Below are 26,478 nucleotides of genomic sequence, written 5' to 3'. Positions count from 1 at the left end.
TGATACAAGGAGATGTTGAAGAATACAAAGAGCAATGCAAGGAAATTTCTAATGCTTCCGGTCGTCGTACACTTTCTTCGCCTAACTGTGTTCATGACAACAAAAGGCCCAAATTGCAGTCTCGTATATGTCGTCGATAGTCGTGTATGAGCCTTGTTGACTTTTATTGGCCCGTCGTATTGGATCCATGCCGATGCAGTTGGGACACGAGCGGCACAGGAGTTTTCCTCTGAGGGACTCGATACCAAAGTCGTGAATAATTGCCAGGTTTTCCCCAACACATTTAAGGTGCGTGGAGTAGTGGGCTTAAGGGCTGGGTGGTGGTGTTGGAACATCCGGTCGCGGGCCGAGAGGGCCGGGACGAGGCCGGGGTGGGGGAGTCGGAGGGGCGGAGGGCAGGCGGTTGATGATACGAGAGACAATATCCTCAACAGAGCCTAATGTGCCGTCATGGTGACACGTCTCAGGTGCTTCCTCGTGTGAGATGTATGGTGGGACGTAGTCATTGAAGATGTTTCTGTAAGTGGAGGACAGCATTTTGTCTGTCACGGTTTTCTTGCTGATGTAGCTTGGATTGCAGTTTCAAATAGATATGGATATATGCTCGAAAGAAACGAAACGCCGTAAACTAGTTGGATGAAAGATATTATACGGTGATGGGTTCGAGGGTGTATGTTCGTGTGACAGACTTCCTTCACCTGAGACATTCTAACCAGATGAGAGGAGCCTCATATATACCCCCAGGCGCATTCTCCATGAGGCTCTGTCACGACTTCCCACAAAGGCGGAATGTCCGCGCAACCTATCCCTTGCTGCGCAAGACAAGTACCTCAGCAGGCAAGCAACATGCTAAGGTGTCACAAAGCCACCATGTTTTCCCCAGTACGTCAACGGCAACTCGCACGAGGGTTCGACTACTGCTTTGTGTAACCATGGAGACCCTCTCTTTGCCAAGGGCCGCGTGATGGGGGTGTCGAAAAGGCAAGTGGGAGGGGGACCATGTACTCTCATGTCTCCCAGGATAAATTAGCCATACACCATCCTCCCAGGAATTGGGGACGACCAATCAGACTCCTAAGGATGCTTCCAAAAGAGCGGGTAGGAAGCAGGACGTAGGACGCATGGCCCCCCCGCGAAATAGAACACCAGGCAAACATGTAGACTGGTGGATGGCACTCCTCCCACAATGTTGGCCAGGCAGGGGGGCTGCAAGAGGCACCTAGTCTTACGGTACTCGGGACCCGCACGTAGGGCGTGGGATGGAACCGCAGACGGGGGATTGAAGGTGAACTGCCTTATTGGGCGCTGCTCTCGTATAGCTAATACAAGCAAGGAATAGCAGCATGCCCGCCCGCATCCGACATCATGTTCTTCCAAGTAAATGGCGTAGCACTTGCAGAATGAGACGTCGCACGAAAGGCGACGTATGTAGCTGCTTCGGTGTTTGCTGCCTCGACCGTTAGTTCCGCGCTGTGCTAAGAGAGGGTGGTGAGAGTCCCGCCGCAATGGACCGTCATGTGAGCAACTAGGCCCGCCGGCGTTTGAGAAAAGATGGTGAGCACCTTCGGGGCCGGCCGAGTGGCTCGGTCAGGACGCATACAGAGAGGGAAGTGAAAGGGTGTCCAGGTGTCGGGAGATGGCCCCCGAAAGGGATGCTTGGGGGTGAGGGGAGGGGGGAACGACAGCTGAGCCTGAGCTAACGGGCTGCACCTTGAGGTTTCTTGCCCAATCTGCAATCAAAGGGGCGATTTGGAAAACAAGAGCATGGTATATTGGGAAAGTGGAAATGACCGTGCTTACGCCAGAACGGAAAGCGAGCAATGAGAGACGGGAGAAGATAGATTCAAGAAGACCCAACGACGTCAGCAAGTGTCAACCTCACGGGACGCCGGTTTTGTGGATTGCAGTTTAGCGCAGAGCCGACGGGGCGGATTTGCATTCCCATTCTAGTCCCATGCTCTTGCACCCACTGGTCTGGGATACTGCCAGGCCATAGGGCTGAAGGATTGCAGGCTTTGGCAGACATCGAACTACGTTCCACAAACTCTTTTAGGACTGAAACATGGCCGAGAATGTCCACTCGCATTTACGGCGGTTTCAGGCTGATCAGCTCAGTCGGTTGACGGTCTCAACAGAGGCCATCTCGTCTCTTCTGCGCCTTCGGAGTGGTTTGTTTTGTTCGGTTCAGCTCTGCTCAGCTCTCTTCCTAGCTTGGCAATGTGGGGGAAGCGACCGGGGGCAAGGAGAAAGATGCTGTATCGTTGAGTGATGGAGCCTAGAGAGCGGAGTTCCTCTTTCTGCGCCGCAGCCATCGGCCTCAATCATTCGGGAGCGGGTTGATATGCAATAGACATACCGTCAGACTTTGAAATCAAGCCCACCCAGATGGCATCTTGTTTTGGCCAGGACATAAATATCGACCGTGCAATCCGGAGGAAATGTCGGCCGCCCCGGGTTTAACCCCCCCTGCCGCATAATCTGGCTCCTTTGGTGCTGCGCATTTATCAAAGTTCCTTTGTAACGATATAATCACAGGGCAAAGCATGGCAAGGCAAGGGTAGATCAAGAGCCGAGATGGTGTCAGCACGAACCCGGCTGTCGGTTCTCCTTACTGTCTGAATACTTCTTCTAATATAGAAGCTGCGAAACGCCCCACCTAAGCAATGGTACTGGAACAGAGCATCGGCACCGGTGGATTGGTGGGCGGATGTTTGTTTGGGGGGTGTCGGGTGAGTAAACGAAAGTTGTTGCCCCTCATCCCAGCATCTTGGTCAGCTTGATCGGTTGCTCATTGGTCATTTCGGAAGCCCTGAATGATTGGCACACTGCGCGGGACTTGTCGGTATCGAATGAGAGTGCATAAGTAAATAACTCGTCAGCGCGCCCGAAACCGAGGCGGTCGGTGTCTGTGTAACGAGATGAAGCCGTTGTCGAATGCACCAGCAGCCAAGGTAGTTTCATGCGGCGTCTGCTTCGCCAGAATACACTATTTTTTTTTTTTTTTTGACAAACCCCGGAACGATAGTATTAGTAGCAGCGCGCGGCAGGCTCTCCCTTGTTCGATGTAAGCAATGACATAACACAACCAGAGCAAGGCCAGGCACTCACTACCTGGTGCCTGATGCCTTCTGCCTTGCAGTCGATATATGATATTGGGGTCCAGAAGTCTCGAACGTCACAGATGACTAAACAGAAATCGAGGCAGCTGCTCTGGTGACACTGCACCGCAATCCCCATCAAATCGAATCGTCGCTTGGCTCATCATCTGTCGGGCTTGAAAAGGTAAGCCCAGTGAGGGTAAACGTTGGTACTGTCGTAAGCTCACATGATCCGGATTTAATGAAAGCAAGACTCTCCGCCCGACCCGACACCATCGTCATAGGCGAAAATGTATCCGAAATTGGAGCCTTTTGTTGTTTTGATGGGACAACTTCCAAACTCGGTCGGCGGCATGAAACCACCCAGCAAGGCATTGCAGAGAACAGTCGAAAGTCTCCACAATTAAACTGGCACCCATTGCTTCGGGCCCGCTGGCTGAACGAAGGATTGCGGCGAGGTGAAGCTCAACGGGGTAAAAGTAGATTGATGGCGACTGGCGGCTTCTCATTCGTCACCACCTACCAAATCAAAGGGCCGAGCTGATGACCGAAAGCAAGCAGCAACTAGAGCTTCGTAAAATAACCAGCTACTGCAAAATCGAACCTGTCGTAGTTAGTCTCATTAAGAGCCGCGTGTACATTTGTATCATGATCTTAAAACCGGAACGCCAGTTTGTCCATCGGCGGAAGGATGCACCGGTGAGGTTCAGTGGCAAGGCGGACTTCGTCCCGAGGGGTCCAATCACAAAGTCAATGTCAGATGGAAATCAACGTCAAATGCGGGATTCTTAGCATTTGTCTAGGTATTATTAGCTCAGAATACATGTGGGCACGATCAGGTCTTACGGGTCAACTTGTGTGCCCACGCCCGTCGTCTCTTCGATTTCCCAAGCGACTTTTTTCCTGTCCCATCGAAACGCCGTAGAAGTTCATATACACAATTTTTCGTTCCCGAAATATTTGACGCGCTCATCGGTAAGGCCGTCCACCACCGCGAGGACCGCGGTCCCGGCTGCGACTGGGAGACCGAGTTCGACGGCTGTCATAGCTATCGTAGCTGTCTCGGCTCGGACTTCTTCTTCGGTGTTCGTTGCCTCGTCCACCACCTCCGCGTCTTGTAGGAGGCGACCGAGATCTAGAGTAGGATCTGGATCGACTTCTGTATCTGCTGCCTCCTGCTCCCCCCCCTCCTCCTCCTCTAGACGGCGGTGCAGCCATTGGGGATCTAGTTGGCGAACGAGACAAAGACCGCGGTCGGTAGGTATCTGATCTGGGCCCACGGCGACCCGGTGGAGGCGATGCACCACCACGACGGGGGCCGTTCTGGCCAAAGGATCCGGGACCTGAGCCCCCGGCATAAGGGGCGCCCGACTGCCTGCCACCGCCTCGAGCACCAGGCGGAGGGAGTCTGGGATCGTAGCCTGCTCCTCGGCGGGCCATAGGAGGCGGCGGGGAAAGCTTGCGCCGGGGGAGGACGATGGAAACGTTGATCACTGCGCCATCAATTTGCGCCTCGTGCATGTGTGCAATGGCCTCCTCCGCATCGGCCTCATGATCGTAAAGAATGTAGGCAGTACCTCGATTGGTGCCGTCTGAGGGTGCAAAAAGTGTCAGCCTAAATGAAGCTCCATCTTTTCGGGTGGTGGGGGCTGCTCTGGTTTGACGCCCCTGTGTCACTCACGAGTTCTATTGATAGGCAGGTCGAGGTCCTTAATGGGGCCAAACTGGCCAAAAATCTCTTCCAAGTGGCCTTCATTGATGTTCTTGGTCAAGCGCTCGACAACAATCTAATCAAGAATAGCCAGTCAGCCTTGTGGTGTTGGAAAGGAGTTGCCGCAGGAATGAATGCGAAGAGGAACGGGAGCCAAGATGGATCCTGCCGATGAGCAACAAAGAAGCTTTCTTACCTTGGTACTTCTAGCAGCAGGGCTTCCACTCCTTCCACGAGACCGACTGCGACTCTCACTGCGGTACCTGCCATTGCGTCGTGGGGTTGGAGATCGGGAACGCGACGGCGAGCGCGAATCGTGAGACCGACGCCGGACTGGTGAGCGCGACCGGTCGGATCTGGGTGTTGGAGATTGAGTACGAGAGCGGTAGCGGTCACGCGAAGGAGATCTGGACCTAGACGCCATTTTTGTGGTGTTGTTGTGTTGTGGTGACGTTAAGATTTTCAATGCTGGGCGCCACGGTTGTACGCGCAGGGAGTATATAGTGGTCGGTCGCCAGCCAAGGAAGGCGCCTCGGACGTCGCAACGCGCGACCCTCTTCCCTGGCTTGACGTAAGCACGTGACTTTCGTCATGCCACTCACCGAAAGCTGCAAACACTACCGGGCAGGTGAGACCCAGGTGAGGCTTCGGTGAGATCACGCTTCCAACGGTGACGAGTTCTCCACATGCCAGCCAACCTAGAATTGAACACACGTCAAGGCATACATTAAAGGTTTTACCTTTCTCTTTACGTCACAATATAGCAAACAAGTAAGATTTTCACAGATTGATTTATGGTTCGGGTTTTCCTATTAATACAAATATGTGCTTTCACTGGCAATTGCTACGGTACCGTACCCATAACGCCAAGTGCGTCCACTTTTGTTGTGGTTTTATATGTTCTTGTACGCTTAAACCAATGCTCGCGCCCAAAATCGCTCGTACTGTTGCTAGTTATACATGATTAAGGGTCAACTTATTTCTGTTTTTGCCCCTGGATCACGCAGGTTTGTGCCTCGAGGATGAACCTGAACGCCTTCATACTACCTGAAGATAGACGGACCGTACGATTGAACCCAGATGCGAGATTCCATGACAAAGAAAAATTGTTCAGGCTCTTAAGATGCTTAAGCAGCCCATTCCACCACTTCCAAGGCGCACATGACCAGCACCAACGTTGACGGAAGGATCCTGCAAGCCGCATTAGTACACATATTGTATGAAAAGATAGAGTGTCTACATACCAGATAACATAGCTCTGGAACAGGATCCTGGACATGACGCCCTCGTAGACTTCGTTGATTTGGCAGATCTGAGCCAGTTGAAGGGCACTGGGTGCTCCGGTCAAGAGGAAGCAGACAATGACGAAGATCGGATCGTCCAAAATGCTGACCGGAACATACTTGGCAAAAATGGCTAGAATAGGAGTCATGATGAGAGTAGGCAGGAGCATACGGCACATGAGCGACGCAACAAGGAGCTTCGTGCCAATCTGGTCCTCCTCAGGGTCCCTGAGCTTGTCACTCTTCTGGGTGTTACGAGCCAAGTTGGCTCCGAGCACAACCAAAATTAGGGGAACGGCGACTCCACCACTCGACTGAACAGCATCGGTGAAACTGTTCTTGATAAAAGATCCCTCCTCGAAGAAGATTTTCTGCAACGCGGGAACGGAAGCAACGACCACAGCAGAAAGCATAGCCCACAGAGGAGGATTCATAAATTCCCAAAGGAAGTTGTAGAACTTTCCAGAGAAGCGGGCGACGGCCGAAAGAACAATCTTGACCGGATCAGGGAGAGCGTTGTAAATTCTGCTGAAAAAGTTGGCAGTCGACTTCTTGCTTGTGACCATGGCATTGTTGACAGCCCTCTTCATGCGAACATGGTAGCCCTTGACGCCCTCAGGAGTGTCAGGTTCATCCGTATTACGAATGCGGGGGAATGAAGAAATCTCATCGTCGCTTCCGTTGAAAGCAGGATGATTGCCGTTCAGGGGCGCCAGGTTGTTGGTTTTCGCCGCCTTCTTGGGGGTATAATTGTCGTCCTCGTCCTCGGTATCGGCAGGCGAAGCCCTCGATCTGCTGACGACCGGGGTACGACCAGCGGGCTCATAGTTGGACAGGTCACTGCTAGAGGCGCTACGAGAGGCAGCAGTATCATCATCGTCATACTGGTTAAGGAGGGGAGCCGTCTCTCTGTCTCCGGGGTACTGTCCCTCCTCGACACGCTCATCCTGGTACTCAGGATACTTGTCCTTCGGGGCGAGAAGGACGTGGTAGCCCCAACTCCAACGCACCAGCTGACCGAGCTGCTGGAAGATCAACAGGTATAAGATACCACGAGCGCCAACCTCGTCATCGTTATCTCCAGGAATCTTGTCCCAGTGCAGGCCCTTGATCGTCTGCGAGAGTGATAAGACCATGGAGATAGGCAGGGAGTTGGAGTTACCGAAAACTCCCATGGCAGTGACAAAGTTCGAGGCGCGGCGGTTGAACCCGAAAAGACGCGCTACAACGGTAGCAACAAGCCATGAGACAAGGGTCTGAATGACAAAGATGATCGGAATCACGGCAAGATCAAGCAGCTTATCGGCATTGAGCTGAGAGGCGAGCTTTGTGAAGACTAAGAGTTGTTAGCACCAGATATCATCCATATGCATCAATTAAGGTAAAACCCACTTAGACAAGGAGTAAAGAGCATGACATTGAGGTTTGCCAAGAACTTTTGCTTATCGGCATCGAAGTGGCCAAGCCGGGCAATGATATAACCCGGTAAGCTCACGCAGACGACTTCAAGAACAGCCTCAAAAACAAGGAGGACTAGGTGACCTAGGGAAGGGTGAGAATCGTGCGGTGTTTGCAAGGCAATGAGCGGCATCTCGTATATATTCTGGGCCATATCGGCCAGTCGATACGACGTCGGAGGTGTCAGGTAATGTTGATCCATCGCGGCTCAGGTTCGGTAGGAATCCGGAGAATAGATGGAGGATTATGGCGGCGGGTAGGCTCAATAGAAAAGCAAAAGCGGACCGGAAGGCCGGCGCAGGGTCGTTGAAGCTGGAAGAAGTGCTCTCCGCAGCGCAGCGCAATGCTGTTGTAGGTAGGTTTTTGGGATGGAGGCTTGGCGCGATGCGCGTGGACCTCTATCGCCAAGCTAGACGAGGCCTAAGCAGGCAAACGGATGCAAGTTGTATGGTTTCGGAGCGGCAGCGATGGGATGATGCGCCTCACACGGTTTTTGGGAATCGTTATTATAACTGCAAAATGGCCTTGTAGAAGAAGGGCTTCGCGGTTGAAGTGGTTATGGGGTTCGGAGTGGTTCTTTCGGATTTAGCGGTGGTAGGAATCGGGCCTCCAGAGTAGAGATCGGCCTTTTCCAGAGGATTGCGACGAAGCTCTCATTCTCTGGCCGAGGAAGACATTTGGAAAGAAGTCGAGGTTGGTTAGGTACGTTAGGTTCGGGTTTGGTTTGAGGAGGATGGAAAGAGAAGTATGTGATGATGGGACGGGAATTGGTGGAACGTGGTAGAACAAGAAAGGATAAGAGGCAAAGTGGGAAGGAAGAAACGACCGAGGGTCAGCCACACGAGGGCGAGCACGATGATATTAGGACGAGGTGGGTAGATTGATAAAGGAAAAAAGAGTGAGCTAATCTGCGCACAAGATGGCGATGGGTTTGGCGCAAAGCGCACTGGGCGGTCGCTCTAGGGATGAAGGCGGTCCACAGTGCTACTTTAGCGACAGCTCACAGGTGGTTCCGTCACTGTACAGGCGCCGCCTCACTAGGTAACCTACATACTCCTTAGTACTATGGTAGTAGTGACTGTCGCCGCTACGTATAGGGGAGGGGGGCCCAGAGCAGGGGCTAAGACTTCAGACTGTAGCGGTTACGGCTACGCTGTTGTCGTCGAGCAAAGCGGCGCGGTAACACCTACTAGCAGGTAGAAGCAACAGCTCCCGAAACAGGTGAAGCCTTGACGGTGGAACACTTGTGGGCTCTTCGTTTCCCGTTGCGTCGTCTGGTTACAAACGTCGGTCGACCAATCAGAAGGGTGGACTCTGGCACGATGACGCCGGATAGCTCCAGTTTCAGCAAGAAGTGCCGAGTACAGTCCAGGTATCCCTGCCAGCAAACTCTGTATGCAAGGTACCCCGGCTATACCTGCTCCTTTGCTGGCGCCTGTCTCGTCGCCTCACCGTCCTCACCGTCACCTCCGCGTCACAGACACCTTGCTGGGCAAGACAGGTATCGGTACACTGACTACAGTACAAGGTTTTGACTTTCAGCACGGCACCTGGATTGCCTTTTCCAGCCAGCCCAGCCCTGGTCGTGGAACCAAAACCAAGCCACCTGCAAGACAAGACGGCCAAACCGATATAAGAGCGTTATAGGCCCCGCACCGTTTGCTGATTGGGAACCCAGAAGAAGCACCGGGGGAGCTGACAGTCTTCCTGGCTTTGCTTCTTGGCACCATTCGTGGCAGGCGCAGTGCGTCGCATTACCTTGGCATCGACGCTGACAGACTCATCGAGCAAATTACGGATATCTTGACGTCGATAGGGGTGGGACGTGGTCGTTGCCAACTCGACCGACATCCATCCATTTCCATTTTCCTTTTCCAACCCCGGCTACCGATACAGTCAGTCCCGTTTCTGTCTCATTTTTACGGGATACGCTACTTTCGATGGTCCAATTTTTCCATCCCCTCCCAAACTCCATCCATTGTGATTCATCCGTTGTTTGAAGCCGTTGCACAAATCGCTCAGTGCATATGGCTGAATACCCCTCTACATCAGCATTCATCCCCATTCACCTACACCACAATCTTCAGGGCACATGCACGAGAGAGACACACATAGACACTCCCACATGCTGGGCATCTCCCGCAAGGGACGGGGAAACCCACACCTTAGGCCGGATTGGCTGGTAGACTCGCACTCTCCCTTTACTCATCACACCCATTTCAAGTCTTCCATTTTATCCAGCCAACCAGCAGCTCAGGCGGCCCGTTTCCCCTTCTATGAGAAGCGGTTCCAGACCTTCCACTTGCCTGTTCCTGCCTTCGTAAGACTTTTGACGTGTAATGTTCAGCCACACTGCTCAGGCACCATGACGAAAGCTTCCCTCCCTGATGCCTTACTGCTGTTAGGTTGAGCCTTCACTATTCTGCCCCCGATTTCGCTGCCTAGCCACACGGCGCATTCAGAGGTCCAGGGGTCTTGCCAGCACTTTAAGCTTCTTGCGTGCGCTCTGCAGGGGCCTCAAGCTCGGCTGCATTCACCTTCACCTCATCATTCTGGGCGCGCGCCGGGACGCAGATACAAGTCCGATAGGAGGGCCGTGGCGCTCGAGAGTATTCCCCGCCCGCTTGCTGCGCCTTTTGGTCCGCCTTGTAGACGGCATTGGCTAATTCAACAACAACCGACCCTCTGTCAAGGTATATGCCTCTTTTTTTCAATATCAAACCACCGCTCCGCCACAACATGACCACAGCTTCTCGGCCCGCTCTTCATTTGTGTCGAATGTTGATCGAAATGGCCATCTCCTGCCGGAAAGTAGCACTTCCAGCCTGCCAAGATAGGACTCGGTACGGCAGCAACAGGCGAAGGTATGGCGAGCCGAACCGGCTGCCTCTTTTCGCTTCTCAACGTCTAATCTTTTCGCCTCGTGCCAAGCGGCATGTCACTTCGCTAGATGCAACTTCATGCGAGCAGGACCAGCTCTCGATGATCCCTCGGTCATTTTCAGGGCTTGGAACGCAGAATATGGGTAAGGTAAGGGTCGTGGTGTCGAGTCACCCATAAGAAGAGTAATTCGATGCATGGTGGGATAGGCCTTTTTAGAGGGTGTCTTACAAGCTTTCCGTGATGAACAACACTACTCCAGATGATGGAAATAAAGAACCAGAAACAACTTGCAGGCACAATAACAAAACAGATGAGAGATGTGGTTCGAGGTCTAGGCAGAAGCAACCAACCAGTTCTAGATTCTCTGAGTAGAGGTCTACTTGCAAACTTTCTCTTCTCTTTTAGCTGCATTCTCCTCTAACTTCTATGGGTTGTTTCTATAAATACCTCTTTCTGGGCTATGCCTTCATCGACTGTTGGCGCGAGAATCTACAAAGCCCATAGTATGTGTGTGTGTGTGCGTGACAGAGAGAGAGAGAGAGAGAGAAAGAAAGAGAGAGACTTTTTAATGGTGAGTTCGACTCTCGACTAAACCTTTAGAAAGCATACGGTCTCGATAGTTACTGTCGACACATGATCAGAGTCGTGGTGAACAAACAACAATGGCAATTACCTATCATGATGTGCTCTCGCCCTGAGTTGCCGTTATAAAAGTCCACTGCATCACTATCAACAACTTCATCAAGCTGAAATCGGCGAGAGAAACCCCAAACTCAAACTTACACAGAACAATCCAAAAAAAAAAAAAAACCCAAACACAAACCTGCTTCACCAGATCCACCCTACTTACCTGCTCATCACAAAAGTTGCTATACCAAACTTGCAGGCTCAACTTACAAAGATGAATCAGCAGCAGCAGAAGCAGCAGAATAAGACCAGCGGCACCCAGCCGGTCGACAAGGTGACCAAGGCAGGTGGCAACTGTAGCAAGACGGTCGATCCCATCATCAAGGTCATACAGCGCCCGCGCCGCATTCCCAAGAAGAGACTCGGTGACGCTTCTACTCTGGACACGGCGGATGACGATAAGTACGACGACGCCTGGCTCCCCGAGTACGGCGATGGCGTGTCCACGGACAAGATTGTTGGGGACGACTGGGTGGAGGTCAAGAAGCCGACTTCAACCCGCTAAGTTACATTCCGGCAGTCTGGGCCTTGCGACGGGATAGCAAGGGGCGAAAATGGGAGGGGGCTGTGCTATCCGACGGGTGGCAGGATGATCAAATGTCGAGACTGAACCCCCAGGTCCGCGGAAGGGACGTTACTCTCTGGGAGGCGAAGAAACAAAAACACATGGCGGGCGGGCCAGTTACCTGAGACTCTTCCCAGATCCAGGCAGGGTGAGTTGATGTAACCTGCCACGGCCAGAATTATTCCTGAGCCAGCATCTAACGAGCAAACGCAATAGGACACGCTTTGAGACTTGTGATTTAGATCAACAGCAAAAGTCGAAGGAAACTCCCTCGACTCCTAACCCCAGAGCAAAACCCTTGAGATGCGCCAAGATACCCCTGATAGACATCCTACAAGTCACTCGAGACAATTGATATCTTTCGTCACAAATACTCTGTCACGTGCGCTGGCTGGACGTATATTGACCGTGACGTAGTCAAGGCGATTTGAGCATAAGACTGACTACTGGCCAGTAAGAAGGAAAACGCGACACGGTAATAATACCGATTGGCCAGGCAAGGGTTATTCGTAAAAAACACGCAAGAGTAAACCCCATGATATCAATTCGCGTCGAGCATGCATGACCAAGATGCACTTTGTGATGATCGAATTTTGGGGAGGGGGAAAAAAAAAAGCACATAGGTTTGACTCAAAGATGATCGTATGGAGTACCTATGCAAAGTCACTGGACTCAATGTGAAACAAATGACAGATGTGGGGAGGGGAAGGGGGGAAGGGGGGGGGCCGATCTGTGCCCATGAACAGAACAACCACATGGCTAATGACGCAAAGAGGAATAAGCGAAGTAGTGTGCTAGTACGCTGATGACATGCCATTTTCGACTTTTCTTCTGTTGTCTACCAGGTGTAGGTAGGCATTAGGAATTCAACATGGGGGGAGAGGAGAGAAATGGTTGTGGAGATTCCGCAGAGCTTGGCAAAGATTTGAGCCAACGACCCTTTTTTTGCCATGTTTCGGTTTTTTTCCCATTGACTTTCCTTGAAGCTACGTCAAGGTTGTCGCCTGCCTGCATAAGGCTCTCACTCGTGCCACATCACCACTTTTGATTTGACGGCATCGGAGGGGGGAGACCATCAGGCTGGATTGGCGGTCATGGGCAGATGCAGTGAGTGTGTGAGGTAAGGAGCAGAGGTGGGATCTTCAGTACATCGGACGAAGGGCTGGTAGGCTCACACATACGAGACATCAAAGACCCTTATTCCGACCCTACAGGATTTGTTGGTATGCATGTGTACTGTGGCTGTCGGGTACCATCTCCAGAGTGAGAAATAGAAAAAAAAAAAAAAGTGGCCATTTGCTGTTGGCCATTACAAAGGACTACCAGGACGCTTACATGGGTCGGGGACGGGAGACTTGGATCGAAGATCAGGAGCTCCTGTGTTCCCCCGAGTGCATAGTAGTATACGCGTTTCAAGGAAAATAAGCGCAATGGGAGCCCACCGGACGAACGAAACATGCATCTCCCAGACCTGCCTGAGGCTCTTTGACGACATTCGCTGTAAGCAACCCTGGAGCTGACGTTTGAGGAGCAACGATCGTGGGCCGAATGAGGTTCGGATCAGATGTATGCTCGTCTGTCGCTCAACCGTCAACGGAATCGAAGAGGTGATGTCAGACGGAGCTTTTGTTCCGGCGGTGTTGCTTTAGTACGGATAGGTACACTGCATTAAAAGAGCGTACTGATTATGTAAGACAATCAAGTTGTTTCCCTTTGTTGCCTGTTTTGAAAGAAAGCTCTGAAGGCGCAAGGTGTAGGGCAAGACAATCAAGCGTCGTCTCTTTTTCAATATGCAAACTGTGCCTTTTCCCTGCGGCAATGATGCAAAATCAAATCTTACTTCTCTCCGCATGGCATCGTCTCATGTATGGTGAGGTCTAGGCCATTCAAACTAGCGCGGCCCGAGAATCATGTTCCCCAATAGTGGGAGCGTGGAGGAGTAACGTCAGTGGGGTTCGAGGTTGGTGAGAAGGCAGGGCAGACGATGGCCGTGTCCCCCATGAATTCAACCCATGGCGCCAGCGTGCTCTCTCACCGGAAGTTCGTTTCTCTCCTAGTCTAGCCTGGTCATCTTGCCTCCAAGCCTGTACCCGGCGGCTGGTCAAGCCACAGGTCTTTCTGCTCTCTCTGTCCACCCCCAACCCGACGTCTGCCAGCAACGTCATCGCTCCTGCAAACCCCCAGCAGGTTGCGAGACACTTGATGGAGGAGCAGACAGGGGTTGGGATTGGAGATGGGGGCTGAAAGTGGAAGGGGAGGGGAAAGCCCCGCGACGAAGCGACAGGGAGAAAGGGCCAGAGCTCCAACTTGGGCCTCATCCGACTCTGGCTTTCCTTAGCAGGGCCTAGTGTTGCTGTCTTGAGCTCATGATTGCCCGATTACTGGTCGACGGAGGACGTGTTGCCATGCGAGCCTTGACGTGGTAGTTTATATTTTTGCGGGTCACGGTTAATGAGCGCCAACGGGCACTCTTCCATCTTGTTCCTCGAGTTTTCCCTTCGTGCGTCTTAGAACCAGTCGTTTCGAGAGCCTTCATCAAGTAAGCCTCCGGTAGTCTCCAAATCTGTGTTTTTTTTATCTTTTTCTCTCTCTCTTCGCGGTTCTTGTCTTATTGTGGAGGTGCTCTGCAGCCACACCCCAGTCACCTGTGTAAGACAAGACGGCCTAAGTCTGGTTAGCCGTTGCTTAATTTCCCATCTATGCCAACGCAGCAGTAGGACTATGGTTCAAGTTACATCATACCGAACCGTTGTTGGCTATTTTCAGAAACGATGAAGGGCAGCTATCTGCTGCAGGCCCCAAAGCATGCATGTCGCATCCACACGTTGGGATGAAATGTGGTGAGGCGAGGGAAAAAAAAATCTTGATGCTGACCCTGCTGTGATACCCCTTCAACAGCCTGTCCGAGACTTGGGTTGTTAGACCCTTGCGATATCTGTATTCCACCTGCAGCCTCTTGAGCATGAGATTGGTGTGACGGAGGGAAGACCCGTGAGCAAACCCGGCAGAGAAAGCAAGGCAATAATGGGCTATAGCCCTGGGTGAGATCTGACCGACCTGACAATGCTACCGACGGATGGACGCACGATGCATTGGAGGGGGCGCCAGGAGTGGGTTTCTGATAGTACGACGTTGACCGTGTTCTGAAATGACACTGGACAGACTTGGACAAACTGGGTGGTGATGCAGGTGGCGGTGCACCGGATGCTCAAGGGCGGCAGTTGCATATGCAGGTTGTCCAGGGCGGCGCGCCTTCGCGAGCAGTTGAGAGTATCCGGTTTTGCAAAGTCAAGCCTGATATGGCGAGCATCCTTTGCTTCCTTTTTTTTTTTTTTTTCCTTCTTTGCAAGTTCACGCCAGGTGCCAAGCTTTTACCCCCCTGACAGAACATGCCGTGTTTGTCTGCGGCAGTGCGGCAATGAGGCAAATATTCAAAAGAAGGGTATGTATTGATTGCGCAGTCACGGTAACAGCAGCTTAGGGTGATATTAGACAGGAGCCGGGTAGGTTCCACCAAAGAAAAATGGCATGGGATGGCTGGCTTCTTGACACCTAAAGAGAGCCTGAGGGTGGATGACATGAGAGGAGCTCTTAGTGAGCAGCAGCCTGTTTGAGGGCATATACCTTGCAAAAGGTCTCCCGCACGCGAAAACGAGCGGTAGAGGCACCCGCAGATTGTGAGGAGCACTTGTACCGATACTCCCCATCGGGCGTAGACGTCGGAGGCGGTTGTCATGGTCATTTGGTTATCACCTTTTCGTGTCGTACTTGCCTCTTGGTTTTGATCTTCCCTTGGCCTTCCCAACTGAAATCAACCCAAACAAGACCAGAGGTTTTGATTGAGTGTAGTGTGCTTTCCCTCTGCAACTTCTCCTCTCCCTCTTCCATCTCATCTTAGTGTTGTCGTTATCATTGTTCTATTCTTGCTCCGCAATTCAGGGGTGTCTTCACCGTACCCCTTCCATCGTGGCCACAATAGTATATAATGAACAGACGGAGAGCTCCAGCCTCTAACACAAGGCCGTCTGGACTGTTCATTGCAAACCTTTGCCCCAACTCGACTCTGTGTGCGCACAGAACCGAACCTGACATCAAGTCGATATTACAAAACCCACCCTCCTCTTCTCCCGAAAGTGGAGAGCAGTAGCATCGAGATCCTACTAGTCGGTGAGCCGCATATTTTCTTAACTGGGTGACGGGGTTCCTGTCCCAGTATCTCATGACATTCCCATATTCACATTTCTTCCTCACCTCCCCCCATGCTCATCTCCAGAGCCCCCGACTCTTTTAATTCATGCCCAAAGTCCCCAGGGGTCCTTTTTTGGGTGTCCAACGGAGACCCTTCCTGCCTTGAAGTTTATTCATGCTCCTCCCCAGCCCAGCGGCAGCGGAAGCGGCAAGTAAACTCATAGGACCTTCCATGCTTCCCTCGCAATGTACCACTTTGGGTTAAAAAAAAAGATTAAAAAAAAAAAAGACCATATCCCCGCTATTCGGATTTGGAGGGAGGTACACTAAGAGAGGGTCTGAAGGGAAGCAAGTACCTGCCCTTCTCGTCCGCCATCTGCCCACTCTGCTAGGTACCGTGGGGTATCTCTTGCGGTCTTTTGTCCTGAATTGTCGTCATGAGCCAATAGGCTGACTTGGAGGAACTTGCCGTGTTCTTCAAGCTACTGGCAGTACTTGGCAGTACACGCGGCCGGTGGAAGGTAGCTATGGTACCTGCCTGCATTTGTGACGTTTGCACCAAAATTGCGTTGCCATTTCGAATCCATTTCGCTCGTCTAATTCCTGTTCCCCGCCATTCTCTTTCAAGGCCTTTGCGGAAGAAGGAACATCATATGTCTCTTTGGCCCTTTCTTGAAGTCTACTACTTACTGCCTCTCTGCATCCCGCTGCCTACTTTGCCTTTACGTCAATCCGATTACCTCCACCTCTCTCTCCTCTTCCCGCTCTTTTGGAGTCTTCAAACCACCTTCAAATCCTTTTTCTTTGCTTTGTGTCTCCCTCCTCCCCCTACTACTCTCGTCCTTTCCGCTTGCCGGGTCTTACTCTCGCTCATAAGAGAAACCTAGACTTCCACAGACCTAAGAAAGCTCCCACCCCAACAATTTTCGGCCTCGCCGGTCTAGCACCACCGCCGATTTTCACACTCGCACCCCTCCCCCCCGACTTAGAGTTCGCCCTTGCCACCGCCCCGGTCGCAACCCCCGACCTCGAGTGCGCAGCACGCCAACATAACCCAATCCACCGCGTCTAGACCCCGCGATTGCTCCTTACAAACCCCCAAGTTTCCGATCTGCTGCCACCGCTCACTACTGAGCCATCGGCCGAGATCTCTTTATTCCGGCACTCTCACGACCGACGACGCCAAGAGGTTCCCCATAGTTACCGCCCGGCTGATAGTTGTATGCGATTCACATCTCGTTTCTAAACATCACATGCCGGCCACGTTGTAGGAGCACTCGACAATCCTTCCCTCCTCATTTCAAACCCTCCTGCTCTACCACCCCTCGCTCCGCCTTTTCCCTCGATCGTGATTCTCATCATCACTCGTGAGGATAAGTTGCATTTTGGCCATGGCAGGCATCAATACGCCCGACTCGTTCCCGGCCACGCCTGATGGCTTGGTGGACAGAGATGGCCTGAGCAGTCCCGCATCACCTGGCTCCGCCGACTCCTCGGAAGCCAGCACCCCACTTGAAGCGCCCTCTGATAGCATCTCCGACATCCCCAAACGAGTACCATCGCTGCGAACTGTCTCCGATCCTCAGAACATGACGCCCTCTTCGACCCCTCTCGGTATGCTAAGCCATGCGCGCCGACCCCCGCCGACCGCCTCCGTCATGAGCATGGGTAGTATGGGCAGTGGTGCGATGAACGATATCATGGCCAAGGCGCGCGCTCTGCAAGCTCAGCGTATGGGCAAGCCGGCCGGAACAAACCCCCCTCCCAACTCCATGTCGGGCAGCCCTGCTTCACCCGTCCCTCGCCAAGGCTCGCCAGGCGGTCCGTTGCCGGGAGGTTTGCCGGGCAAGTTGCAGTTGCCCGGAGGCATGGTACGCCCGCCACCCGGGGGTTTGCCGCTCTCCGCGCCCGTCATCAAGACGAAACCGTCGCTTGCCGACAGGAGGCGTCCGCAAATGAAGCTTTCAGATATGGGTAGTTCTTCGCCAGCTTCTCCTACGCCGAAGCTCTCGGATATGCAAGGATCCAGTGAGGGCGCCACGAACGGAACGAGCGGTTCGAAAATGGACGACTTCAAGAAATACATTGATTCGGAAAAGGGTTGGATCACATTTGACGGCGCTGCAACCATCACCAGGACGGGTGTCAACTTCGCCAATGGCAGTGCCTTCACCATCTCATTAGACGAGGTGGAGGTCTTGGACGAGCTCGGCAAAGGAAACTATGGTACTGTCTACAAGGTCAGGCACACAATACCACGAGTCCCTCGTTTTGGTACTGGTCTTAGCGGATTTAAGCCTGCGAACCTGAACACATCGCAATCAGACCCCTCACCCGTTAGGAACCCAGATGGGTCCGCCGATGCCTCGCCTACCAGCCCACAAACAGTAACGGAAGGAACATCAGGAAGAGTTATGGCCATGAAGGAGATTCGATTGGAATTGGAGGAGGCCAAGTTCACGACAATCTTGAAGGAGCTGGTCATTTTGCACGAGTGCGTGTCGCCGTACATCATCGATTTCTACGGCGCCTTCTTCCAAGAAGGTGCTGTGTACATGTGCATCGAGTACATGGATGGCGGCTCTATTGACAAGCTGTATGCCGGCGGCATCCCCGAGGGCGTTTTGAGGAAAATCACATACTCTACCGTTATGGGTCTCAAGTCGCTGAAGGATGAGCACAATATCATTCACAGAGACGTCAAGCCAACAAACATCCTTGTTAATACCAAGGGCCAAGTCAAGATTTGCGATTTCGGTGTTAGCGGAAACCTTGTTGCCAGTATCGCCAAGACAAATATTGGCTGCCAAAGCTACATGGCCCCTGAGCGGATATCGGGAGGTGGTATGGCAGCCGGTGCAGATGGCACATATAGCGTACAGAGTGACATTTGGAGTTTGGGCCTGACGATCATTGAGTGCGCCATGGGACGATACCCTTACCCGCCAGAGGTATCGTCGACAATTTTCAGTCAACTGAGTGTGAGTGTACCAACCGCGAGTGAGAGATTAAAACTGACCGTGAACAGGCCATCGTCGAGGGAGAACCCCCAGGTCTACCAGAAGAAGGATACTCTAGTACGGCACACGACTTCGTTAAGCGCTGCCTCAACAAAGTCCCCAAGGAGCGGCCGACTTATGCCATGCTGCTTCAACACCCTTGGATGGCGCCGTTCTCGAAAATCGAGACAATCACCGAGGAAGCCGAGGAAGGTGACGAGGCAGACGCCGCCGCAGATGCTGTCGGTAAGATGTCCCTGACTTCCAGCACAGAGGACGAAGAGGTCGCGGCGTGGGTCAACTCGGTATTGGAACGCAAGAGAAAGGGACTTGATCCTAAATCTGTTTCACGCCCTGCATTACACGCTGCGCCCCTTGATAGTGTCAGCCCGGCATCCAGCCCTGCGGTAGGGTCGGACGCCAGATTGGAGTAGATGTCGTTGTGTTGTTTTGAGAGAGGCCAAACCCTTGCGGTTGATGGGGAGGATTATGATTTTTCACAAAATTCCCACACCGACCGAGCTGGCCTCCGTTGGTCTTCTGTTCGCCATTCGCTCCCACTTATCCCTATGTTTCATACCCTCAATCCAAGTATTCTACGATGCATCATCCGCATATATCACTGGCTGGCAAGGAGTGTTTGCTTTTGAGATTCATTTGCGTTGGAATGGCACACTTAACAGCACCTGCTTGGGTCGCCCAGTATACGACATGGACGGCGTTTTCAGACTTTTGACTCTATTTTTCTCCTTTTGATCTCATTGGAACCGACGAGTCATGGTGGGAGAATGGTTTCTTTTCTTTTCTTTTTTTTCTTTTTTCTTTTCTTTTCTCTTGGGGCGGTGGATTCATGACGAAATGGAGGCCAGGCGTATACGACGAGAAACTAGCATGAGAAGAGATCAGAAGACCAGATCGTGGTAAAACAAGATTTATAAGAATTTGTGTGCGTCCCCGTATACGAGTAGAAGGCTCGACGGCGGATATGTGCTGTTATCATGAGCAAGATGGGCAGGGGTAAGGGTAGTAGTGCCTGAGACGTCACTCATCTGCGAAGATGAGGACGGGCTTCAAGATGTAGGTGGGGAAGAAGGAGACACGAAGGGTTGATGAGGAGGCAAGATGCAAACAATTTCACCGAGAAAGAAAGCTGGGGGGGGTGGGGGGGGGGTGGTGAGGAGAAGATCGTTGAAGATAGTAAACCAAAAAAAAAATGAAATTGTTTGATGCCGCAATGAGACTCTTGTTTAAACAGGCATTGGTCGTTACGAAAAAGTTTAGAATCACGGTACGCACATAACAGATGTTGAGCTGTGCGGCATGCGACTGATGTGCGGTTCCAAAGTGTTCGTCTCTTACACGCATAGTTTAATCTTTATTTTATTTTCCCCCCCTAGTTCTCTTCTCAACCAATCTCACCTAACCCATGGGGGGGGGGGGGCGTAATTGAATGACTATATCAAGTTCTACGTGGATACTCTCAAAGATTGATGAAGTCAAAGAAAGAGAAGATTAAGTTTATTAGGCTAGACGTCCACTCGTCGTGTAGGGGCTTCGGGTCATTCCCTAGCCAAGATATGCCAAATAATTTCCCGGGCCCCAAGGCCCGAATGAATGCGAGCGTTTACTTTGAAAAACGCCGGTGACAGTGCTGCTAAAGATCATTTTGCGTAAATACAATAGACGCTGGTTCTGGATATCAACAATTCCGTTTCCCCCTCTTTCCCGTGACCCATCCATCATGCCAAACTCCGATTTTCGGAGTGGTTACGTTAAAAGTTGTTATTTTTGTTTTTTTTTCTTGTTAATTTTTACCTTTTTAAAGGTTATTCATTTGCTTGAGCAGCTCGTGGTAGCTAACAAGTTTCGCCGGTATAAAACGTTCGTCTTACGCGTAGTCCTCCTTAACACGACGGCTCGAGTTGACGTCAAAGGACCTGCGGCTACGCACGCTGCGCTTGCGGCTGAATCGGGACTTGCTACGGCTGCCCGACTTCTCGCCGCGGATACCGATGCAGAAGAGGACGGTAGCAAGAAACAGGGCGGCCCAGGCACCCCAGCTGAAGCCGAAGGCGTAAGTACCGATAGAAGCTTCGCGGCCTGCTGAGTGGAATGCGTTGCGGGCCTTGACGAAAGTTGCGCTGCGGGAGAAAAACAGTTAGCATTGTTGACTTTTGTGAGACATTTGGGGAGAGGGGAAGGGAAAAACAAAACATACGTCATCAGAGAGACGGCAACGGTAAGGAAGAACAGCGCGCTAGCCGACACCAAGAAAGCAATGGCAGAGCCGAGACGGCCGCAGCAGGCGAGGAAGCTTCCAAACCAGGCGACAACCATGAAAAAGAGGGCAATGAGGTACATGACCCATCCGAAGCGCCAGAGGTAAAAGTACTCGGTGCTCGTCGTGCCACCGCCGTGGCCGCCGGCGAGTCCCGAGGGTACGTTGGCAGCATCGCGGCCCCAAGCCCAGCCAAAGGCCGGAGCGGGCCATGGGCCCCAGCAGCCGGTGTTCTCGTCATTGCAGTAGTAAAAGTAGGTCCATCGCGTAAGGCCGTTGCGGGCGCCGGTGATGCCTGAAGTGTCGCCTTCGAGGAAGTACGTGTTGTTGAGAGGAGCCGTGTCGCGCACGCCGGCGAGGATGACGAAGAGTAGTAGGACTATTGATCCCGAAAGGAGGAATATGGAGGCTAGGCTCAAGCCGGCTTCTGAAATGCGTGTCAGTCAGGCTCGCGGGCCGTGATGAGGACAGGGAAAAGAGGAAACAGGCACTTACGTTTGGCCATTTCGTCGGCTGTTCAGAACGGTCGTTGTCTTAGGTGTAGTTCGTGATGCTTTGCGATGGCTGGGAGAATTCCTTCAGGGCGGTCTGTCAGGATTTGTATTCGAGAAATGTTTTTTGGTCTGAGGGATGGAAGCTAGGAAAATGATGCGCGCAGAAATGGAGAGAAGGGGTGAACCTTGTAAGGGGACGGTGTAAGGAAGACACGAGTAATTCGCCTCGGTCTTGTCCTTGAAGGGGACGAGAAGAGTAAAGAAGAGTGGTGGTGATTGCATGACCGGGGGGGTGAATGCGACAGTATCTGGGGCAAAACTTACCGGATTCGCAGAAATGTGTCAGTCGAATCAGGGAGCTATGATGCCTTGTGTGAGTGGGGGGACGGGATGACTCTCGTTTCTGTTTCTGATTTTTGTTTCTCTCTGCTTGGAACCCTTGTTCTCGGCCGAGTATCTGTAGCAGACAAACGAGGAGCGAGGTAGATAGTAGGTAAGGGGGGGAATGGCTATTGTATTAAGAGCTTGCTGGGAGTAATGATTCTTCTAGGGGATTCGGTTGGCTGGAGGTGGAAGGAACCAAGATATCAAGAGCAAACACAGAGCTAGGTACGTAGTGAGGTAGAGAGGAGTAGAGACGAGAAAAGAGTTGACTGACGGGCGATGCAATCAGATGATGCAAAACCAGGTTTACGTGTGCCAGGGCCGGGATGCAAAGCCAAACTAGTGGGGGGAGGCAGAGGAAACCCCCGGCCCGTTGGCTGGGACTACCAAAGAGAGAAAAACCGAAGAAAAAAAAAACGAATGCTGGTCACCTTAGAATCACCTCGGGTCACTGGGCTTAGGCCTGTAGCTTGGATAGCTTTAGAAGGGGGGCCATTTGGCGGTCATGTTAGCTCTGGGTACCGGGGTGCTCGTTGTTTCCTACCTTGTGAACAGCGCATCGTCGACCATGACGACACCCTGAGCCACTGCCGGGCCCACCTAATAGCACTTTGTACTTTGATAATGATTCCAGGCAAAAGTCGGATAGTGTGCAGTCAGGCGCATACGGTACAGTCCACTAATGACCGCGGCCCTACCGGGCAACAGCACCGCTAGCGCTGTTCCTGAGCCACTGATTCGTCGCGGATAGCTTCGCTGCCAGCGCAGGGACCACCTCCTCTTGCCTAGTGTAGTCCTACCCTACCCAGCCATCCACCCTTCACGACGTCATTCTCTGATCAAAGCGGGCCGTCGTCTTCTTGCTCTTTCTCTCCGTCCTTTCTCGCTCATTCCCTTCTGACCAACCACACTCTCTGGGTTCTTCAATGGGGAGGGGTGGTCTTGACTGCATTCAGTGTGTTCTGTCGGCTCCTTCTGTCCCGTGACAAACCGGGCTTCCTTACAGCCAACTTACGGATCCCTTGTTCACCAACCAACAGTGTCATTGATCGAAACAAGCTCAAATCACTGACACTTTTGGGATGACCGGGACTAGCTCCGTCTAGCTTCGGATGGACTTGGTCTGTTCTCGCCTGTCGTCTTCTCGATTCGGACGTCAACTTTACTTCCAACCGTCCGCTCAGGCAATTCATCTGCCAAAGCGGAAGGTTGGTCCAAGCCGACGGTGTAGAATGCGCATCTCTGAGACGAAGCTTCAACCGCAGCATTCCCTGCCCCCTGCGGATGCTCTATCCTTGGTGGTAAAATGCAGGGTCTTTTTGTCCCGTCCCGCAGCAAAAGAAGTACGTACAGCACGAGTGGTTGTCTTGCTTTCTGCCATCCTGTTCCAAAGCCAGGCGCAGCACCCGCAGGACCCTGATGTTCGAAATCCTTACACACGGTAACCATGGATCCCCCCTCTCTGCCGGCTTTGAGAGGATCTACGCTCTAATCTCGGGAAGCCCTTTTTTGTGTCCCGGCGATTCATTGCGCGGCCCTTGGCTGGTGTTGATGTGTATTACTGTGGCTCAGCTGCAGAGTGGTAAAGCTTGACCATAGTTAATACGTACCCGCTTATCCTCTCGGAAAATCAGCTCGCACACGGAGGCTGAGCCGTGTGCTCGCGTCACCCTCGAGTGGGACGGTATCATAATTTTAGACCATTATTTTTTATCGCCAGCTTCAGAGACATGCTGCGGTATCGGTTCTGACTTTCCTGTTGCTCGTGATTACGAGCCACCAGAAGCATGTTTTGCATCTGTCGAACCAAGTGACAAATAAAACAATCGCCCCTTTGTCTGTGTATCATTCCCCATGTTTGCCCAGTCAGCCCAGTCTACCAATACCTGCACCAGATCAGCCGGTCTCGTCGGTACCCCCACATGGCGGCGCGCCGGCGTCGGCTCGGCACACCATGAGCCTCGAATGACATCGTCTCTGGCGTTGGGCTAAGTCTGCTTGTCATCATGATGGATAGTCTGGCGATGGCCGCGTCATTCTCAGGCATTCGTTTACTTCGCCGGACAACCACGAGACTTGAATTTCTTTGTGTCACTGAGGATCGGGTTGAGATTAGTGAGCGCAGCATTGGTAGTCGAACATCAGAAGGCACTCTGCGACCCCTTTGTGACTGAGTCTGCAGCGATTATGCCGACGGTGGCCACAGCGCCGTTCCGAGCCGGGCTGACTGATCGCCAGTCCTGGATATCGGAAGCCAGTAGCCGGCTGGATCGCCGTGGTTGGTCGCCGTTTGACTTTGTTGGTGTTGACCGCCGTTGACTTCATGTCAGCCGACGAGGTTTCGTTCGAGCTTCGTGACATGCTTTCTTTCAAGGAATCCACCCGCGCACGAAGTCAGGCTTGATGGTCAGGGGAGATTGGGGATTTGCAGATAGTCTTTTCTTGGCGTTGTTCTGCTCTCGCTGAGTATGCCTCTTTCCATGTGTTCTTAACAAAGCTCGAGATGGGACTAGATATCCCAACAGTTGTCTTGCAACGCCACATGTCATTACTTGCTGGCCTCGGCCAGATACTAAACGTTCTTCATCAATGAACCCAGCAGCAGTAGGGGGATGTCACTACTTCTCATTGAGTCTAGTTGCTGCAGGTATATGCTGCTGAGGGCTTTTTGATACGTGACTTCGCAGATCGGGACCTGGCCTGAGGTGCGAAAAGCAATGGAAAGAGCAAATGGAATGAAGCCTGTTTCGGGATCATGAAAGGGGAAAACTCCGGTTGAATGGCATAGGAGAGACCTTTTATGAATCAACAAGAGATACCCCTTACCTTACGAGCATTATGATCGATTTTTAGTAGGCCTTCTTCAATCAGTGAGTGTGTTCTTCACGAACATGTAAAATTTTATCTTTCCCCTGAGATCCTGGTGGGTTTGTCAGTAATACCCTAGCGTGTTCTTCAACAGTCTCAATAGGAAGGGAAAGCCGACGTCTCGGGTGGCATAACCAGCAGGGCCGTTTAATCTTGTGGTGAGGGCTAACCCTATATCTTGATAACTAAAAAGTTTGAAACCTCCATTATAATCTGATGAAATCTGGTTGCTTCTTAGTATATCGAGGCTAATTTTAGGATGTTCCGTTGCTCACAGCATGCGAGTCGCTTTCTGCACCTCGACATCTTCGTATACAAAAGTTATGCACTTACACTCTCCAAGTACCTAGAACGGTTGTGAAATGAACAAAACAAGTTTAATACCGCAACCTCTATGACAACAACCCGCACAGCACTTGCTCGTATATATGCGTTTGTTGTCAGGACGCCCGGATGCTCCTCCTTTTTGGCTAAATGTAAAGAAGAGGATAATTGCGACCCTTCCCTCGTGTGTGAACTTCATGTGCGCAACTTCAAGCATGGCAAGTACAACTCTGAAGTCCCCATGCTAGATGAAGCTTGTTTCCGGAATTAAATTGCCGCAAAAGCTCAACACAGTTCTCGCAGCAATATATCTGCTTCAGCTGATATGACCATATGGCACGTGTGTATATGCTGTTCTACGGCGCTCTATGGCATACAACTATTAATTTGAATGGTGTTCCTACACTTTGTCGATGGCTTTTTTGGGCCAACCCTTAACACAACAAGCACTAGAAAGGTCGTCAAATACTAAAGATATGCGATGCCGATCAACTCTCTCTCTCCGACCTGTAACAGAATGCTGAAATCATTGTTAGATGATTTAGCTTCATCGATTGACATTTTTCTCAACAACACTTTCGGTCGTTGTCGTCAAAATTCCTGTCCTACACTGTGAATGTAGTCGACAGACCTATAGTTGTTACAAGGAGGCGAATGATTTTAGTTGCTATCCATTACAAAAGTTTCTTTCATCCTTAAAAATTAAGTCTATCGTTGACGTCGAAGAAAAGTTACACTTCCCAATGAAAACTTTCTGAATAGCCTAGTTTCCTACAACTTTCAAGACGGCTAGTACAAGACTTGCACTTGGCAGGAGGAACAGCATGTTCCGAGTGCCGCGCCAGTGCTTGGGCCAACAATGTCTCTATTATCCGTCGCTCGTCTTTAGTACCGCGTGTAAAACCAGTGGCGCCGTTGAATCCGACATTCCAGTCAACATATGCACCATGACAACTGTAAGCGGGGACCCAAGAACCTGCCCCTCACCCTCAGTAAATGTCACTCTCAGAGGATCGCAACCCCTGATTCCAGCACAGTCCGTGCACCGCCTTCCCGTTGATCTTATCGATAAGATGCCGACGTCAAAAAGAAGCACCCCCCACATTGACCCGAGCCGTCCTAACCCGGCTCGTTCCGTCAAACGCCGTCCAAGCTTTCTCTTGACTTCGCCTGCACAACCTTCTACTTACCCCCCTTCGTCAAACATTCGTCCAGTCACCAATCGTTTTTCGACAGCCGGTACGTGCGGTCGCAGCCA

The 26,478-nt window shown here is 51.9% G+C and overlaps 6 protein-coding genes across 6 annotated transcripts; 2 read left to right on the top strand and 4 right to left on the bottom strand.

Annotated features, from left to right (window-relative positions):
- Positions 1 to 306: 306 nt before the first annotated feature.
- On the bottom strand, positions 307 to 537 carry CTRU02_206852 (uncharacterized protein; the record flags this gene model as incomplete). Its single annotated transcript, XM_036733065.1, has 1 exon — positions 307 to 537. The coding sequence occupies one exon, from the start codon at positions 535 to 537 to the stop codon at positions 307 to 309; it is 231 nt and encodes a 76-aa protein (XP_036575196.1).
- A 3,530-nt stretch (positions 538 to 4,067) lies between these two features.
- On the bottom strand, positions 4,068 to 5,233 carry CTRU02_206851 (RNA recognition domain-containing protein; the record flags this gene model as incomplete). The annotated part of the gene is made up of 3 exons (XM_036733064.1): positions 4,068 to 4,690; positions 4,780 to 4,885; positions 5,006 to 5,233. 3 exons carry the CDS (start codon positions 5,231 to 5,233, stop codon positions 4,068 to 4,070), a joined length of 957 nt encoding a protein of 318 aa, XP_036575195.1.
- Positions 5,234 to 5,936: 703 nt separating this feature from the next.
- On the bottom strand, positions 5,937 to 7,752 carry CTRU02_206850 (membrane transporter; the record flags this gene model as incomplete). The annotated part of the gene is made up of 3 exons (XM_036733063.1): positions 5,937 to 6,000; positions 6,054 to 7,428; positions 7,485 to 7,752. The coding sequence occupies 3 exons, from the start codon at positions 7,750 to 7,752 to the stop codon at positions 5,937 to 5,939; spliced, it is 1,707 nt and encodes a 568-aa protein (XP_036575194.1).
- A 3,582-nt stretch (positions 7,753 to 11,334) lies between these two features.
- On the top strand, positions 11,335 to 11,625 carry CTRU02_206849 (uncharacterized protein; the record flags this gene model as incomplete). The annotated part of the gene is made up of 1 exon (XM_036733062.1): positions 11,335 to 11,625. The coding sequence occupies one exon, from the start codon at positions 11,335 to 11,337 to the stop codon at positions 11,623 to 11,625; it is 291 nt and encodes a 96-aa protein (XP_036575193.1).
- Positions 11,626 to 17,264: 5,639 nt separating this feature from the next.
- Positions 17,265 to 19,306, top strand: CTRU02_206848 (mitogen activated protein kinase kinase; the record flags this gene model as incomplete). The annotated part of the gene is made up of 2 exons (XM_070204790.1): positions 17,265 to 18,860; positions 18,902 to 19,306. The coding sequence occupies 2 exons, from the start codon at positions 17,265 to 17,267 to the stop codon at positions 19,304 to 19,306; spliced, it is 2,001 nt and encodes a 666-aa protein (XP_070061323.1).
- A 1,396-nt stretch (positions 19,307 to 20,702) lies between these two features.
- CTRU02_206847 (cortical patch protein) lies at positions 20,703 to 21,655 on the bottom strand (the record flags this gene model as incomplete). The annotated part of the gene is made up of 2 exons (XM_070204789.1): positions 20,703 to 21,577; positions 21,646 to 21,655. 2 exons carry the CDS (start codon positions 21,653 to 21,655, stop codon positions 20,703 to 20,705), a joined length of 885 nt encoding a protein of 294 aa, XP_070061322.1.
- Positions 21,656 to 26,478: the final 4,823 nt, after the last annotated feature.

Source organism: Colletotrichum truncatum (assembly GCF_014235925.2).
Source record: "Colletotrichum truncatum strain CMES1059 chromosome Unknown Contig_0004, whole genome shotgun sequence".
NCBI lineage: Eukaryota > Fungi > Ascomycota > Sordariomycetes > Glomerellales > Glomerellaceae > Colletotrichum > Colletotrichum truncatum.
This window is presented reverse-complemented; position numbering and strand designations above follow the sequence as displayed.